This window comes from Patiria miniata, unplaced genomic scaffold (assembly GCF_015706575.1).
Source record: "Patiria miniata isolate m_02_andy unplaced genomic scaffold, ASM1570657v1 HiC_scaffold_9, whole genome shotgun sequence".
Classification (NCBI taxonomy): domain Eukaryota; kingdom Metazoa; phylum Echinodermata; class Asteroidea; order Valvatida; family Asterinidae; genus Patiria; species Patiria miniata.
In genome coordinates, this window is record NW_024037076.1 from 5,845,117 (window position 1) to 5,863,038 (window position 17,922).

Below are 17,922 nucleotides of genomic sequence, written 5' to 3' on the forward strand. Positions count from 1 at the left end.
AAGGATCCCAAATATACAAGCATTGAAAAAGCATTCAATAGGATCTAGGCTGTATAGTTGGTTGTTTATGCAAAAGAGCTGTTTTGAGTAAGTCAAATGCATACATTGTATTGCATTGAAGAACAATGTTTGGTATTGGTTACGTATTTACGTATTCTGATATCAGTATGCCTGAATGTAAATCCATTCAAACTTTACTTAGTTGAGGATGTTGAACCACTTTTCTGTTGGTTTTTTTTTTTTATAGAGAATCATCTGTTCACGTTTGGTGCCGAGGTTGGTGATTTCCTCCTGTCAAATGTACCCCAGCAGGTAGGTCAAATTTACTATGTTTTACCAATTCTCGCTAAATGCGAAAGAGTAAAAAACTACTCAAAACGAGTCGTCCGCCATATGGCTCATTATAAGAGTGGGAGTTTTACGTTTTTAGATTAGTTTTTCACAATGCATAATGGTGAATAACCAGTCTAGAAGATAAAAACTTTACTCTCAAAGAGAGAAACTTCCACTCTATTAAAGAGCATGGACGATTCTTTTCGAGTGGTTTCTCGCTAGGTTCCATTATGAGAGTTTTGGTTTAGTGCAAACATTTTATCTCGGAAAAAATGATAACTTGGCCTGAATAATTTCAGTTTTAGAAGATAATAAGCTAATGAGTAGGCAAATGGCTTGCTAAAAGTCCCATCTGATCACATAATAATGAAAAAGACAAGTTGATATAAGTCAATAAAAACAAGTCATCAGTCATCAGAGGTAATACAAATCTTCAAAAAAACCACAAAGGGAAACCACTTGCATTATAATTTAAAGTTGAAAATCGGAGTTCACTAGAGCGGGACTTGAATGATCAACATTATCTATTTTCAAGGTTTGCAGCATTGCTAATGTTGCTAGCATCATGACTCTGGGCATGCTCTCTGGCTGCAGGCATGTACGGGTTTATGGCTTCTGACCAGCGCCCCTTGTACAAAGACACTGACAAAATGGGGAACCGCCAGCATAGAGCTTGATACCTCAGTTGGTAGAGCACGGGTGATCCAGAGGTCACAGGCCGAAACCTCGGCCCAGTCCAGTCAATTTCTTTGTTAATAACAACATTTCTTGGTTTTTTTTTAATAATCAGCGGACTTTTTGTCATTTGAAGTTGATATATTGTTTTCTCCATTCTGACCATTTTGAATCTTTTTCCTCACGTTTGTCTTGCAGCCACAATTGTCAAGTAAAGACTTGATATCACCCACCATCTCCCCACCAAATTTCTTCCCCTTCTGCCAAGAACTTTATGAGAAACTGTATGTAAGTATAACCATAGCTAATATTTCCATATATTTATATATTGGTTTATGGTGATCTTGTTGGTTGTTTCTTTTGATTGATACCATATTGCACAGAATAGTGTAAAACATGATAAACATACAGCATTGTAATTTGCCCATCTTATTACCATGTTGTTAACATGTTCTTCTGGGTACCAGACGCATCACTCACACCTAGCAAATCATGAACTGTGAGAAACATGATGTAGTGCCAGTCTTTCTGAGCATGACCCACGGCAAAACATGTATAGAGGTACAGAGAAGTAAACAACATCACAGAGACACCAATGATAAATGACACTTTAAAAAGTCGGGGGAAAATACTCACAACTCTTACAAGTGTTTAAGATATCCATCAAATTAAAGCTTTAATTCACCCTCTTTCACTTTCTGCAGTGCGACTTGTTGAAAGTTAACCGGACATTTTGGAGAGTTTCTCCTTCAAAGTTCAACCCTCAAAGTAGTCTAGAAGTCCGTCGCAATGTCGAAAATGATCCTCCATTCCATTGCAAAACAGAGCGACATTCAGATCCCTTTCATCCCTAATTTCTCTGAAATAAATTCAAGGACCGATGCAGAAGTGTGATCCTTCATTGACACAAACTGTCAAATGCAGGGCCACAAAACTCTCTATTACAAGAACATTTGCGATTTGGCTGGCGTAGGCAATTTTTTGGCAAGGACCACTGAATCAACATTACTGACTCTAATCTTGTGCATTTGCAGTTCACTGACAATGGCGTGATTGTTCTCTCAAACGATCGACGTCTGGACAAACGTGCATTCTCGAGTGCTACACTTCCTTTCTTCACTGGCGATGAGGCAATGATAACGCCATTTTGGGCCGATGTTAAAGGCGATGCCTTTACCCCGACCAGTAACGTTTTCTGGCAGGTAATTTTTTATCAACGTGTCCTGTTTACGGTCTGCTTTCCTTTATTAATAGTGTTTTTGGCTTGATTTTTTTGCCATTATACTTCAGTCTGACTTGAAAAACGAAAAGAAACGTTCTAAACTGTCTTCAAAAGTTTGCAAAACACGAATGCTTAAAGTGCCGTTAAAGGAAATTATTTATGATATATCTTCGCGCACAGCAATTTGTGTGTCCATGTAGGTGTATGCTATGCGCCCAGCTAAGCAGGTAAAATTTGAACACTTGTCACTACACTGCAAATATTGTGGGTCGAATCTAACACTATTGGAGCACTGGAACTATATAGGACTGGTGGAAATGCTGTGCACTGGTAGTCCAATAAAGATACCACCTTGTTAAATGTAATACTTCTGTTTTTGTAGTATTAAATGGAAAAATAAGGTAGCACTTAAAACGACTAGCTAGAATGAAAGTGTGCATACGCTTTCGTAGCTACAACTATACTCATCACATAAAAGGTTTATATAGGGGTACATGTGTTTTTGTAGTGTAACATGGATTTTATAAATTTTGCAATAAAAACAACATGGATAAATAATTTTTAAAAAATCCATAGTACACGGCCGGTCCATAACAAGGTTGTAGTAAATTAAACAATATATGTGTATTTGTTGTCTAAAATTTTAAACTGGTAATTAGAGCATCTTTTCCCTCTAAACGGAAGAGGGATTATTTTCAAGAGTTTCAAACAGAATCAACTTTTCATTTTTTATTGATTGATAACCCTACTTTTGTGGTCTTTTTCATTTTGACAGGTGTATGATCAGTACGACGAAAATGTCAACCAGGACAAGTTGGACAGCATCAGCGCTGCTGTGTCGACCAAATTTGGCACATTTTCAGCAAACTGGGCACTCGTAGTCACCTGGAGTAACGTTAAATTAGCGTCTACGTTATCGGATGTAAGAAATAACAAGACTTCAAATTTTGATGATTTGTACGGTTCAAGACAGACCATTCATTTTGTGGAAATATAAGTGCATTGACAATATTTAGAAAGAAAAGGTATGGTTGATAGTGTTGGAATTTCGTATTGGTTAACACTAAAACCGGGTTTCTTTTGGCCACGCATACAACCGCGGTGGGAGGGGCAGTTTTGGTCTGGTATCCAATATCAAATCATAAATTCACAATGACAAATCATTTCTATGAGATTTGGTACGATACAATAAACCGCATTGTTTGAACCACCTTTACTATTAACTTGTGTGTAAATTTCAGGGGACAAACACATTCCAAGCTGTGCTGGCAACGGATGGAATCCATGGCTTTGTGATATTCAATTACGATCCCTGCGGCACCAACTGGGACTTCAGTTTCCTACTAAACAGGAATGTCATCCAGGGCTTTACCTGCAGAGGGACTTTCGCTCAGTCTGTCTACGTGGACATACCAAGTGAATCGCTGTACCGCCCCGGTAACATCGAAGGCAATACGGGTCAGACAGGACGTTGGATGTTCCGCCTCAACACACCAAGCCCGGGCTTCGTCAATCCACGTCTTGAGTGCCACGATTGGTACCATCGCCAGTCACCTTACCCTTTATTTGATGACTACTTTCCTAGTTTCCAGGACATTTGCCCTTGCAGTCTGCAGAGTGCCTCGTTTGACAGGCGATTCATAGAGGTTCCAGCCTACAATGTGCCTTGGGAACTACAATTTGACTCGGGATTCCGTAAGTAGCTCCTCTTTCCAATTGTCATGGACAAAATTGCCTCATTGCCTTCAATGTAATATACCTACTTGTATGACCAGCAGAGCATACTGTTTGAAACGTCGAGTTAAACCAACTGGTTCTTCTCAGAACCACACAACTTACTGAGAGATATCTTTCACATGGTGTTACCGCAAACCTCCCATTCACTGTACATGTATTTTGTTGGAGTGGCTGTATTTTTATATCGGAATTGAAATTGCATATTCTATTCTGTACCTATGAGTCAGGTACAGGCAATATAAGCAAAACGATTTTGACGATAGGAAAGACATTGAAAAGGAAAGCATAATTATGAATGTGCTCATGTAATGATCGATTCTGACCCATGATCTGCAGAAAAATGAATGCATGGGATAGTTGGCTGCCGCCGTTAATTAAAGTTATTTTTACCGAGGCTGTTTCTGATTGGCTGATATATAATGAGAACCTACGTCATATCGGCTCAGCCGGCTTTCTTTTAGTGAACGGTAGTTTACTGGCGGAATAAAGGACGACCTCAAATAACGTTACTTTCAATATGACTTAATTCTATATGAATCAATCAGAGAAAACCTCCGTAACAAATACATTTACACCTGCTAAACAAAAGCCGGGCAGGCCAAATATCCACTGGGGCCAACAAATGGTTCAACCCTTTATCGAACATACTTCTAAAAGTGTAATTGAGGACGCCTCATTTATATTTTACTAATTCTTTTTAAAAATGATTTTTGCAAAAGACTCCATTCCGAAATTACTGTTGCAGCCTCAACCGTGCAGACTTTTTCATTTAGATCAACTATTGATTAAAAAAGGCGACTTTGTTTTAGCAGTTAGAGACGTGCGAGTCTTGTTGTTCCCTTATGCGGAACAGGGTCATCGACTACACTTTTACCCACAAAGAAATTCATTGACACTGACAAAGATATTCATTATTCTTTGACTCATTTCAGCTGTTGTTTGTTTCGTGCGTCTGTTCCAAGTGCCTGGAACTCCAGGTCCTCGGTGTTGCTACAATACCTTTACCTGCGATCTCCTGTACGATGTAAGGAGCCCAAGAATCGCTTCAGTCTTCGAGCGCTACCCACTCAGCCCAGCGTTTTACACAGAGGACTTGTACCAACAGTGGCTAGGTATGCAAAATCATGCGCACTGTACATTTCTGTCTGGGTTTGTGACAGGCCCGGTTTATCCAATATGCACAGTAGGCACTGTGCCTAGGGCCTGCGGAAAATTCGGGGGCCTACGAACAACTTGAGGGCCCACAAAAATATCAGTGTGGAATGGCTTGCTTATAGTCCAGTAAGAAGTACCCGACCTTAACATTTTAGTTAACACCAAATTTTCACTTTAAAAAAATCATTTATGGTTGCAATGAACACACACAAATTTCAACTGATTTTGTCATTGGGGAACTATAATGTTTAAGTTCTTAAAAAATCGAAATTTACTGTGACCCAATTACAGATGCCCATGTTGGAACAATGGAACATATGCTTAGCCAATGCAGGGTGAACCTGAGTTGATCAGATTCCAAAACGGGAAGAGAGGATGGCAGCTTCCTGGAAAAAAAACACATTTGAAACGCACGTAGCAAATTATTAGTAGTAACTGCATGACCACATACTCAGTTATGCATTTAGTTTAATCGAATCAATATCAATTTGATTTTATAATAGCCAGACAGATTAAGTTGCTGTCAACATCTCCCTTTCCAGATTTTAAGTATTTAAGAAACTTTTTAAGTTTTTGTATTTCTGTTTGAAATGCTACTCTGAATTTTGTCACGTATTTTCACAGAGGTGTATTACCAGTTTTGTCTGCCATGGAAATGTTACTAAAAATGGGAGTAGGGGTATCCTACTAACTCGGTTCAGAGAGATTACTGTAGAAATAAAAATTTAAAATCGAGTTTAGCATCTAGGAGATAGAAAATACCAGACACAGTTTGATTTTTAACATCCTACAAACCTTAGATTAAAAACTTCACTTCATTTTAACAATGACCAAACACATCTTTCCCATTGAAGAACAATGGAGGTTTTCTTTATACATTTTTTGTCGATTTGTGAGTTCCAATATACACATTGCCACCAAAAGTTGCCTGTTCACTAAGATATCAGGGGCCTTGTCAATTCTTACTGGAGTATTAATATAGCAATTAGCATCAACATGCAATTAGTACTGGTACAAAGGGCAATGTCGGGCATAGTCCCTACAAACTTTACATAAAAAAAACTTCACTTCATTTTAGCAATGACCAAACAAATCCTTCCCATTGAAGAACAATTGCGGCTTTAGCACTGCATATTGGGTGTATGTCACTTCGGTTTTCTTTATACATTTTGAGTCGATTTGTGGGCCCCAATAAACACATTTCCACCAAAAGTTGCCTGTTAACTAAAATGTCAAGGGGCTTGTCAATACTTACTGGAGTATTAATATACCCTAGCATCAACATGCAATTAGCACTGGTACATAGGGCAATGTAGGGCATTGGGAACACTGGTGCCAAGGGCCTACGAAACACTTAATCTGGCCCTGGTATGACTAGGTATAGAAAAGAAACTTGGATGTTCATAAATCCATAAGAAATAATTATTCATTTCATTTTATTTTTCAGACGAGGAGGTGTGGGCTCGCTATTATTGCTGTGGGCGATCAGATCTTTGCCATCTGTACAGAGAGTGGCGCCCTCCCATGTTTTGTTGGTCGTACCGTCCTCTTGCCTGGGGTAATGTTGGCATTTCAAATCAAAGCAAAGTTTTAAAAAGGGAACATCGAAGGTTGTTGTTTACACGCTGTTCTTATACTGGAGCGGCATAGTCCCAATATTTCCAAGAATTGTGCACTTTGTGATAATAGCATGAATATTGCATGATGGTTCTTCATGTCATATATTTTTTGTCAGATATAGAGGAATGTCATATTTGACCTCTGTGAACTTTGAGACGTCAATGACCTTTTCATATTCTTTGTTTAGCAATTATTCTTCAAAACTTCAATTTCTTATGACCCAAGTCCACAATGAAAATTTTGATAAGATGTGGGTACAATTCACCTGTCCTCTGGTGACATCTTGAGAGGTAAATGACCTTTGTAAACCTTGTGTATAGCTATTTGTAAGATGTCTTCTGTAAACCCCCCTACAGAAAATTATACCCTGACGTTCTCCCCTGCAAATTGGACCCTACTTACGCCACTTTTTGGGTCCTAGTTTGGTCAACTTATCTGGTCATTATTTTGAATTGTGATAGTTTTTTACTTTTTGCAGAATGTTGAAAAAAACAAACATGATCTTTCGGTAGAAAAAAATAAAAAAAGTTTTTACTGTACTTTCTTCTTCCTACTTCTTGTCGTTAAACTGTTATGAGGGATTTCTAAGAATCCGAAATTAAACGAAAAAAAACCAAGTAATATTTGAGGCTTTGCATGGTGGAGATACTAAATAATGAAAGGTTTGCGGAAACACCATGTGCGAATAATTTCTCAACTAAGAGAATGGTTCTGAAAAGAACCAGAGGTATAAACTCGACGTTCCGGTCAGTATGCTCTGACCGTCTTCAGGAGAGAAAAAAAAAACATTAGGCCTAATCTAAAACAAATTCTTCAAAATGCAGCTAGTCTACATCTGCTATTTTAATTTATTTTGAAATTGTTTACTCATTACAAATAGTGTGGGGCTGGGGAGACCCCCATATCGTTACCATCGATGGATTGGAGTACTCCTTCAATGGTCTGGGAGAATATACACTGGTACTCATCGAAGATGGTGATGGACAACGAGTCTTTGAGCTGCAAGGTCGTACACGACAGGCCGTGGATACAGAGACAGGACAACTTAGCCAGGCCACTGTCTACTCTGGTTTCGCTGCAGAGTACACAGGACAAGGAAGGGTCTGTATAAATTTAAAGAAAAGCAGTCTTGCAATGCTTCTGCAGACCAATTTCGGTTATTTTTTACAATAAATATTCCACAATATCAATATTTAAATATAGTATTTCCCCGGCCAATTTCCTGAAATGTTCATTCACTTTTGAAAATCGGTCTTTCATTTTCGTCTGAATTTGAATGCACGTCTTTAATCCCACTTCAATTCAACGAAAGTTCAATCGTTTTCATTGTCCGTGCATTCGGTTTTGAGAAACAGACGGCCAATTACGTTAGGCCTACCTGTGCATTCATTTACGCAAGCATACCTTTTCCAAATTGATATCAGGAAAAGCTAATTTGATTGACGGTTAATGAAAAAGAAACCTCTAATTGTATCTGGTGCCGTTGGCATTAAAGTAAAAGTGAAATAGAATGGCGAATGTTTGAAATCGGCCTCTAAATTAGGTTTTGACGTCACCGAGGAATCGTACTCTCTGGGGGGTAATCAGTGCTGTCCGATATTTTGCAAAAATAGCATAGTCACGTGTTTCTGTCCAGTTTTCCTTTCAAAATTCGCACAACACTGAATATACATGTGCTTATAAAGATACATCGAAGAAGGGCAACACCCTATGTTCAAATTTTATTTCCTCCCAACAAAAAATTCCATCACATTACAACAATTCACTTTTATCACATTTTGATATGGGCATGCCCTAATAAGGCTGATCCTTGATTTTAAGTTGGTCAAGATATGATTTGTTCTGTGACTACGAAAATATGGTATTAGTTCATCAAAATATTTTGACACCTGGGTCTAATTTGATTTTTTTTTTTTGTTATTCAATACAGGTTGAGATCAAATTAAGTAATGATGCCATGGATTTAGTGACGACTGTCAATGGTGATATTGTCACACCTACAGCTGAAGGTAAGACCTTCTTCTTATTGCCGTATACAGGTTGTACAGATAGTGTGCGGCAATATGGTACTTTTTGGCTCTGTTTCCTGAACCAATATGATTTCCTTTTTTTTCTCTCCGTAAGGATTGCTGTTCAACAGTCTTCGTCTAACGAGGTCGGATAATCCCATCGAAGTGAGCGTCATATACGCGGAATATGTCACCTTTACTGTTAGGGTTAACAACAGCATGGCCGACATAACCATCCTCTTCAACCAGGACTTCAGAGGCAGAACTAAGGGACTTCTAGGTGGGTATCTGTTCTTCACCAGATGTTACCTTTTCTAGCTTTTTTTACAAAATGTACGTGCCTTGCTCTATGGTCTGTCTCTGTTAATTCCAACACTGGGGGATAAATTCGCTGGTCTAATGTTTCCATGTTATGATACGGAACTGGTATCTTTGGGAGAGATGCCCTGTTGGACTATCCCACTGTACCAAGATAGTCAACAGGGTGTTGTGTACAGCATACACGCAGAAGCAAGCACAAATAGAAGCACTCCCATAGATATGTGCTTACAAATTCCTAACTTTAGTGACCCAAACCCTGCCTTCAACAAACTTACTAAATTTGGGTTATACATCAGCCGGAAACGATTGAGACTATGTGCAACAGTAAATTGTGCCTAGAAACAGAACTTGGAACATTAGACAGACATTCAAATGTCTTCCTAATCTGCCTTGTCTTCCTAAAAGGTGCATAACGTTTGTTTTTGGTTTTTTTAGAAAAACGTGTCTCTTTAATGGTAATTTACAGGAAAATGTTATTGTATGATTTAGTTGTCAATGACAGAAGACGAGGCACTGTAGGCATTTTCAAATGAATGTTGAGCTGTAACAAGATTTCAATTTGGAAGTAGCTGAATTATTGCTAATAATTTTTACCGATGTGTCATCCTTTAGGTGTGTGGGATGATGACCCAAGCAATGACACTTTGAGGCGTGATGGCACATTGCAATCAGCCTCTGGTGACAATGGAGAGTTGCTGGAGATTGATTTCTTTGAATTTGGCGAAACGTGTAAGACAATATTCGCACTTGTTTTCTTTTTTTGCAAAAGAGCGAAAATTCCATGGAGTAAAAATTAACCCCACCGACTGACATTGGGGACATGCAGGAGCTTCAGAGTGAAATAAGCCTTTAATCGAAAAGACAAAAATCGGCTTTAAACTGTCTTAAATAATTCTCACTAGAGTGATTCTTTTGCAAAGTATTTAAATCCTACATTTGAATAATTTTCACTCTTTATTGGCTGATTCCTTGTTTCATTTTCTATCAATAAGATAACTGTATATAAAATTAAGCCAGTTATAAACCCTTTCATCAAGTGTTTACTGTCATAGAGAAAAAAACAACTCTTCACCACCACCTACGTTTTCACCTTTGTTGGTCGTTATAACTGCAATATTATTTTAATAATAATTTCAGCAGTCAATGCTATACGGCGAAATCAGAAAATAGTATTATATTTCAAAGAACATTTGAGGAAACAAACTTTAATCGCAGCTGTGATAAATCTTAGAAAGAAACTCAAAGTAAATTCAAGTAAATAATGTGATCTGTTTCAGGGCGCATTACTGATGCCGACTCCCTGTTCTACTACCTGCTTCCTAATGAAAGCTACGACTCCTTGAACGACCCTAACTTCAATCCAGACTTTCTGCAAGATTTGCTTGACAGATTACCGCAGGACAAAATCGACGAGGCCAAAGCAGTCTGCGGGTCCAGCAAAGCGTGTCTGTACGATTCCTTGGCCCTGAATGATACAAGCATCGGTATGGCTACATTAGTACTCAATGAGATGAACACCATTAACATGGCGTTGTCAAGTAAGTCAAACGTCAGCTTTCAGGAGATAATTTCTTTTGCATACAGAGTCATATTGTTTACAAGGTAACATTTAACAGCAAATATTTGGGTTATTTTCACATTCTCTTCTGAACTTTGGCTTGTCCATCTTCATTTGGTGCAATCATTATTCGGAGGTGTAGGCGGTACTTAGCTTACTCTGATAGATCATTCTATCTACTTCTGTGTCGGGCAAAGCGACTCAGTAACAAAATTAAAATCCGAAAAATCGAGCGACCAGCTTGTATTTTAAAGTAGTAAACAAAGTGAAAATACAAAATTCATGAATGTTATTATGCATTGTTGTCAAATTTTCAAGTGCAACCAAGCAAAGAAGTTGAAGTTACATGTAAAAGCGTCCCCTCTTGTTATAACTTGAAGCCTTTTATGCATGAAATATACTTACAGCCAACTTCCCGCCGAATCTGACGCTTGTGGAGACCATCGCGGTTGTTGTAGGGCAGACCTTTACCTTGCAGTTAGAAGCAGCTGATCCAGATGGAGATAATATCACATACCACCTGCTTCAGACGGTAGAAGGGGCATCAATTTCATCAGATGGTAAGTAAGATCCAATACCATCCAGTTGTGTCTCAATAATTATGTGTGCATGGGTGGATTTTGACAACTATATACTCCGTCTGATATTGCAATGCTTTTTACTGGCAATGGTTGAACCTTCATTTGGGACGTTTGCCAACGTCTACCACTTTTTCATACCAAAGCCTACTTAATTATACGGTTTTGTAACATGGATACCACAGATCATTGTAATAAGTCATATGTTACATGCATGATCAACTAAGATTACCTTTAACCTCTGCTAGGATCATTCTCGAGATATTTGTGCTGAACGAAAACAGATTCAGACCCTGATGTCCTTCAGCGTGACCATAATAAACGAAGTCGTGATTGAAACAATGTGAATAAAGAAATGGAGATAAACAAATTCCGAAAAAGCTACAGGTTTTTCCCATATCATTCCTATCTTTGATTCAAATCTACACCTTTGTCTTATTATTTGAACGCAAATGCTTGATCTCTTCTTTACAAGGGAGCTCAAACTTCTGTCCCCTTTAACATCTGTGATATATTTTAATTTTTATCTTTGCCCCTTTTCCCAGGCGGTCTTTTCACATGGACTCCTACAAACAGGTCCAAGGTCTCGATTGGTTTCCTAGCCACAGACGGTAGAGCCAATGCAACGCTTGAACCCATTGTGAAGCTTTGTGATTGTGAGAATGATGGCACATGTCTGTTTGATCAGTTCGTTAGTGGAACCAACCTTGTGGAGGATCGCTTCGGGGTAAGTTCTCATTACAAAACATTCTTCAACCAGTTGTCCGTAATTTCATGAATGTGCTGATGCAGTAAACCTGATGTTTCTTGTTGAAGAGCATTCGACAGTATGAACTGAAATGAGCTAAAGGTCCAGGCCTGCTAACCATTAGTGGCGGGCTGTTGCAGTTGGTAGCCCTCAATGGCAAGCTGTTTGCAACTGCTAGCCCTCAATATAATGGCAAACAATTGCTGGCTCTCAGTGGCAAGATGTGTGCAACTGTTATAGGTCTAATGGCAAGCTGCTTTTAACAGTAACCCTCAATGGCAAGCTGTTTGCAACTGCTAGCCCCCTATGACAAGCAATTGCTGGCCCTCAGTGGCAAGATGTGTGCAGCTGTTAGCCCCAATGTCAAGGTGTGTGCAACTGGTAGCCCTCAATGGCAAGCTTTTTGCAACTGGTAGCCCTCCGGCAAGCTGTTCGCAACTGCTGGCCCTCAATTTCAAGCTGTTTGCCAATGCTAATTCCCTCAGTGTCATGCGATTGCTGGCCCTCAGTACCAAGATGTGTGTACGTGTGTAACTGGTAGCCCTCAATGTCAAGCAATTGCTGCATGGCCCTCAATGGCAAGATGTGTGTAACTAAAATGGTATAGCCTCAGTGCCAAGCTTTTTGCAACTAGTGGCCCTTAATGGCAACCTTTTCACAACTGCTGGCCCTCCAAGGTAAACTGTTTCTAAATGCTGGCCCTCAACAGCAAGCTGCTGTATGGCAAGCAATTAGTAGCCATCAGTGTCAAGATGTGTGCATTTGGTAACCTTCTATGGCAAGCTTTTAGCAACTAGCAGTCCTCAATGGCAAGCTGTTTACAACTGGTAGCCCAATGGCAAGCTGTTTACAACTGGTAGCCCCCAATGGCAAGCCGTTTGCGACTTCTGACTCTCAGTGGCAAGCTGTTTGCAACTGCTGTCCATCAATAACATGTCGTTTCGTAAAAAAAAAAAAAAGATTAATCCTTGTATTATGAGTGTGGATGATTATAAAGCTTGTGGTAATCGTTGGTCTTTTAACAGGACAAAACTGCTACCTATGTGTATAAGCTGTTTAAGCCCCTTTAAGTTTCTGACAGTTAGGGCATTTTACAATCTGGTTTCAACATGCAAATACAGGCCCAAACGCCTTGCATATGCTATAAAGCGCCACTTAGAAATCTGCTGCATAATTATATTAAACACCGATACTAAAGTATGACAATTTGGCCTCAAGATATGTATGGCAAACCAATGAGCTTATTTTGACCCATATATTGGCGCAATACTTATAACTAAGCAATTAGGTCGGCATACAAATGAAGGGACTATGAATAATCTTCATCAGGTGGTGTTGTGTGAGTGTCAGATGGGCTTCACTGGTGAGTCTTGCGATATGGATTATGACGCCTGCGCCGACAACCCTTGTTTCACGGGTGTGGCTTGCACTGATGAGGCCCCGCCATCGTACAACAGCACCTGCGGACTTTGCCCTGAAGGACTCGAGGGAGACGGCAGGAGCTGCCAAGGTATAAGTCTTGACATTAATATCAAAATGGGAGTAAATGGTAAATGATCTATCTGTCTGTTATTTGTCTTCGTTGGCCTCGTCGCCATCATCTACTAGTACTATTACTGCTGCTGCTGCTGGCATTTAAAGCCAGGTTTTGGTAACAACACGCCAACTACTTTGTAAGGTCTTTGTGTTTTCGCATGGTTAGCTCAGTGGTCACATTGGCAAAGATAAACAGGGTGGAGATCACTCTTAATGACTTTCCATATGTTCCCCATGGAAGCTTTCAAGCTTTAGCATTCCCCGCTTAAATGTTCAAGTCTGTATCTAGCAACGACCCAAGACACTCGGCTCAACTCCCTTGTTTGTTCATATAGAATGGTGGATGGTCTGGGATTTTGAAAGCCCCATGCTTTTTTTTTTTTGGACATTCGGACATAGACCCATTTCTGGGCATTCTCTGAATGAGGTATCGGGCTTCACTAATATTATCGAACAAGGGGTAGATATCAAAGGCAAGCTCTTTGCCAATATGACAAGACCGATCCTCTGAGACCTGGAGGTGATGGTATGAATCTGAAGGCCCCAATGATTAGAAACAACACTCAATGAATGCATTTCGTAAACATGAAAAAAAATTGTTTCCTTAATTCTGTATGTCATCACCAATGAATGAGACAGTATTTGTTTTTGTCCACTGTCTTGATATGTATCTGTAGATATCAACGAGTGTGAGTTGTACAGAAACCAAACAGCTAGCAGTGGCGGACCAGGCTGTGATCAAAACTGTGACAACATCCTCTTGAACTTCACGTGCAGTTGCAATCCTGGATATTTACTGCACGAGGATGGCAGACGGTGCATCGGTAGGTGTTAAAGTACATGCCGGAAAATGCGGGGTTTTTTTGGTCGAAATACTTTCTATCTTAGCAGGTGCCTTTTGAACAACCATGTCATTCATATGTTTACCAAAATCGGATGTGGTCGCATGATGCCTGCACTCTTCTGCACTGCGTGTATAACTCTTGATATTGCTTCAAAATGTTGAATTTACTGTGTAATGTGGAGAAAAAGCATTCACAAAGCAAATAAGTTTGTATGATGTGTTGTTCGTCTATCGGAATGACGCCACTGGTAACGTGTACTATAAACCTACCGGGCAAATTGAAAAACGTGTTAGTAAAAATAAGTAACAAACTCTTCGACATCAAGGGCAATCGGAGATACATGTACTCTATTACCCAAAGGAGATGTCACTAATATTGCCCTCATTGTTTTTGTTATGTTATTTTTTTTCACAGAAATACCTGCAACTATGGCTGCTGTCTCAACTGCAGCTTCAACAACAACTTATCCCCCGAAGAGCACTACCGCAGGTTTGAGGCGTTAGATAGACGGTTTTATTATCGATTGCATTCCCTGAAAGAAAAAAACCCTGCTGTGGCCTGTTTAGTCTGCGATTGACGGATCCCATATAACAGTAACAGGAGGCACATGTTATATAAGTGTTTCCCGATTATGTTTCGACCTAGTCATAACTGTTGTCTTGGAAACCAATTAATTAATTTTTTTAAGTTTATCGAGTTAGAAGAGTGGTATTCCTTTCATGTGGTTCATGGTGATTACCTTACCTGTCTATCCTCTTCGTACCCTGTAAGCTAGGTTAGGGAGTGCACATAAGGCCACCACGCTCTGCTTCCATTGATGTCTGTCCTGCCCGCATCCCCTGGCTTCTTGCAGACCTTCTTTTCTTTTTACCTCTTTCTCCAATTAACATGTTTAATAATTATTGAGCGTGTACGATGCTGGTCGTATGACTCCCGCAGTGACGATAAATCAATGTTGCTGAATTTGCTCCTCGATATCCTTTGTGTTACTTTACAATAGAAGCGCCATCACCGACTGCTCCGATGTCGACTGCAGCTTCAACGACATATCGGTCGGCCACCTCTCCTGCAGGTTTGCCTTTTCTAATGCATTTTATTTTAATAGATCCACATAATGCATGTAATACATTTGTGATGTTGCCAGTGTTAATTTTAAAATCATCTTTCTTTTTTACCGTTAAACAGGCATTCCATCAACGACCCCTCAGCGATCTGCTGCGACTCCAGCAGCGACTTCCAAAACGACAACTGCAGGTTTGACTTCAATAGTGACTTCGAAATCGACTTCTACAGGTTCGATTTGATATAATGTGCGAAAGGAAGCATTTATAATGTGCCATTAAGAGCAAGAAAGAGTTGAATACTTTTTGGTTATATTGACAAGGGTCTTGTATACAAATAGAAGCAGTCACAGAAAAAAAATTTTTGTTCCACGGATTGTTTACAGCCTAAGAAATTATGCAAAACTCTATTAATGATAACAGAGATGAAACTTTTCAGATTTTAATCTGAAATCAGATTTTTAAAACCTTTCCAATGAAATTTCAGATTTTTTAACGATCCCACAAAAATTATTATTTTATGATTTTTCCACAATTTTTGTTTTTCATTCTAATTTCCCAAAAAAAAGTCCATGAAAAGTCGATGAAAACTGCATGTAAAAATGTTCACAAGTGTAGTAGTTTTAATATCTTTTACCAGTCGTGAATGGAGTGATTCTACGGTAGAAACACCTAGACCAATGCTGATCAGATCCTTTTCTGGCTGGAGAAAAGGTTACATACTGACCTATGACATGGACAAATTAACAGGGTCCCACGTTGATGTGCTGCACTGCACTGCGCGACGCTGTGGCAGCTCAGACCCAAGGTCCAATTTCAGATTTTTTTGGCCAAGGCCAGTTTCATCTCTGTGATAAAGGAAAGTGGAAAGTAGACCATTTTGCATAATCCTGAATCTCTTGATCTCAATCTTTTCTAGAAACAACCGCAAATCCAATACCAACTACCAGTCCAGGAGCATCCCTTCCAGAAACGACATCTGGTAATTGAACGGGTTTTTGTTAGTATGTACAGTCGTTCTCCTAGTTCCGGATTTTTCCTAGTTCCGGATAGCTTCAAATAAAAACCTACCTCCTTTGGATAAGTCTCCAAAAAAAATAATTTCGGACAATGTGCATTTTGAAAAGGAAAATGTAAGCTCCTTGATACACAAAGATTTTTCCGATAAAATCTTTAGGAATTTTGGGCAGATTTCCGACTCGCATTTCGACATGTTTGGACGGTTTGTAGAAAATCGCGGGAGCTGCGAATCGACGATAAATTTTCTCCTCGGTATATCACTTGTACCGTGTGATTTCGAATATTGTGTTCATACACCACAGTCGTATAAACTCTTCCATCGAATGCTTGTTGAATTAAAATAATATAATATTAATATTATATAATATAATATTATATAATAAGTATTTTCTATTTTCTTCACGTTTTGCTCTGTAGAACAATTTTAAAACTAAATGGAACATTTCCCTTTTTGCAACCGTATCAGTATCAGGTTCTGACGGTAGGGTGCCGACAAGTGCTGGTTCGACCACTAGGTCAACCACTAAAGGTATGTAGATCACAGGAAGAGCCAGTTTTCCATCGTTCTCTGCATGTAGGCCATTAACGTTTACAGACACTCAAATAACTTTATGGTAATTTTTAGGAATTGACTTGATTCATTTCTTTTCACAGAGCAATCAGGAACAACTGAGACAATGACCACTTCAAAATCGGTTGGAGGTATGTTTCCTTATTTGTATTTCTCAATGTTAAATGCATTTAAACTTGGATTGTTATTTTTATCTTTCAGAAAATATAACAAGAAGTGATTCATCAATATCTCCGTGGGATATTTTTTTCAGTTGCAATACTTTGATATAATTTTTAGGTTACTATAAAATTTCTTAAGTCTTGAGTCAATGTCGATAATTTTTTTTTTTTTCACAGAGCAACCGCGCACGACTGCGAAAATGACCACTGCAAAGCCAGTTGCAGGTAACTTGACAGAATTGAATTGTCTTAGTCTCAAATTTTATAGGATGTTGTGAATGGTTGAGTAAAGGGTCTAACTTATGAACGCTTTTTTCAGATCCAACGACTGAGCGAATCACAAGTACAGTTTCAAATTCTCGCACCTCGGCAGAACCTTCAACTAAAGGTATTGAATCGATAGATCTCATCTACTTTCAAAAAGATCGATGTAGATTCAGAATTCAAACTTGGATTGTCATTTGGCGAATGCAGTTTGGCCTGAGATCTTTCAGAACATATAATGAGCAGTGAATGACCTTTTGTTCATGATCTGCGAGGGACATTTTTTTCAGTTGCAATCCAAGGATATTTGAAGATTCTTGAGTCAATGTCGGGTATTGACAAGATTCTTTTCTATTCACAGAGCAAATGCGCACAACTGCAAAAATGACCACTGCAAAGCCAGTTGCAGGTAACTTGACAGAATCGAATTGTCTAAGTCTCAATTTTTTTTTATGTTTTAAAGGATGCATTAATTGGCCAAGTAAAGGGTTTAACTTGTGAGGTGAAT

General features: G+C 39.1%; 1 protein-coding gene across 11 annotated transcripts in view; it reads left to right on the forward strand.

The window, feature by feature from the left end:
* Positions 1-17,922, forward strand: part of LOC119720271 — a 67,209-nt gene that overhangs the window by 40,375 nt on the left and 8,912 nt on the right. For 3 of the 11 annotated variants that reach the window (XM_038189900.1, XM_038189904.1, XM_038189910.1), the window contains exons 23-47: positions 248-312; positions 1,207-1,296; positions 2,043-2,210; positions 3,006-3,152; positions 3,472-3,925; positions 4,900-5,079; positions 6,570-6,680; positions 7,623-7,843; positions 8,673-8,751; positions 8,867-9,031; positions 9,685-9,801; positions 10,350-10,610; positions 11,038-11,190; positions 11,754-11,935; positions 13,286-13,466; positions 14,170-14,316; positions 14,752-14,826; positions 15,338-15,409; positions 15,523-15,630; positions 16,318-16,380; positions 16,885-16,947; positions 17,073-17,120; positions 17,328-17,375; positions 17,470-17,538; positions 17,776-17,823. In XM_038189900.1, the coding sequence (XP_038045828.1) occupies positions 248-312; positions 1,207-1,296; positions 2,043-2,210; positions 3,006-3,152; positions 3,472-3,925; positions 4,900-5,079; positions 6,570-6,680; positions 7,623-7,843; positions 8,673-8,751; positions 8,867-9,031; positions 9,685-9,801; positions 10,350-10,610; positions 11,038-11,190; positions 11,754-11,935; positions 13,286-13,466; positions 14,170-14,316; positions 14,752-14,826; positions 15,338-15,409; positions 15,523-15,630; positions 16,318-16,380; positions 16,885-16,947; positions 17,073-17,120; positions 17,328-17,375; positions 17,470-17,538; positions 17,776-17,823 (3,315 nt within the window). The remainder of the gene's footprint in view (positions 1-247; positions 313-1,206; positions 1,297-2,042; positions 2,211-3,005; positions 3,153-3,471; positions 3,926-4,899; positions 5,080-6,569; positions 6,681-7,622; positions 7,844-8,672; positions 8,752-8,866; positions 9,032-9,684; positions 9,802-10,349; positions 10,611-11,037; positions 11,191-11,753; positions 11,936-13,285; positions 13,467-14,169; positions 14,317-14,751; positions 14,827-15,337; positions 15,410-15,522; positions 15,631-16,317; positions 16,381-16,884; positions 16,948-17,072; positions 17,121-17,327; positions 17,376-17,469; positions 17,539-17,775; positions 17,824-17,922) is intronic. The other 8 variants (XM_038189902.1, XM_038189908.1, XM_038189901.1 and 5 more) reach the window with 7 other exon arrangements.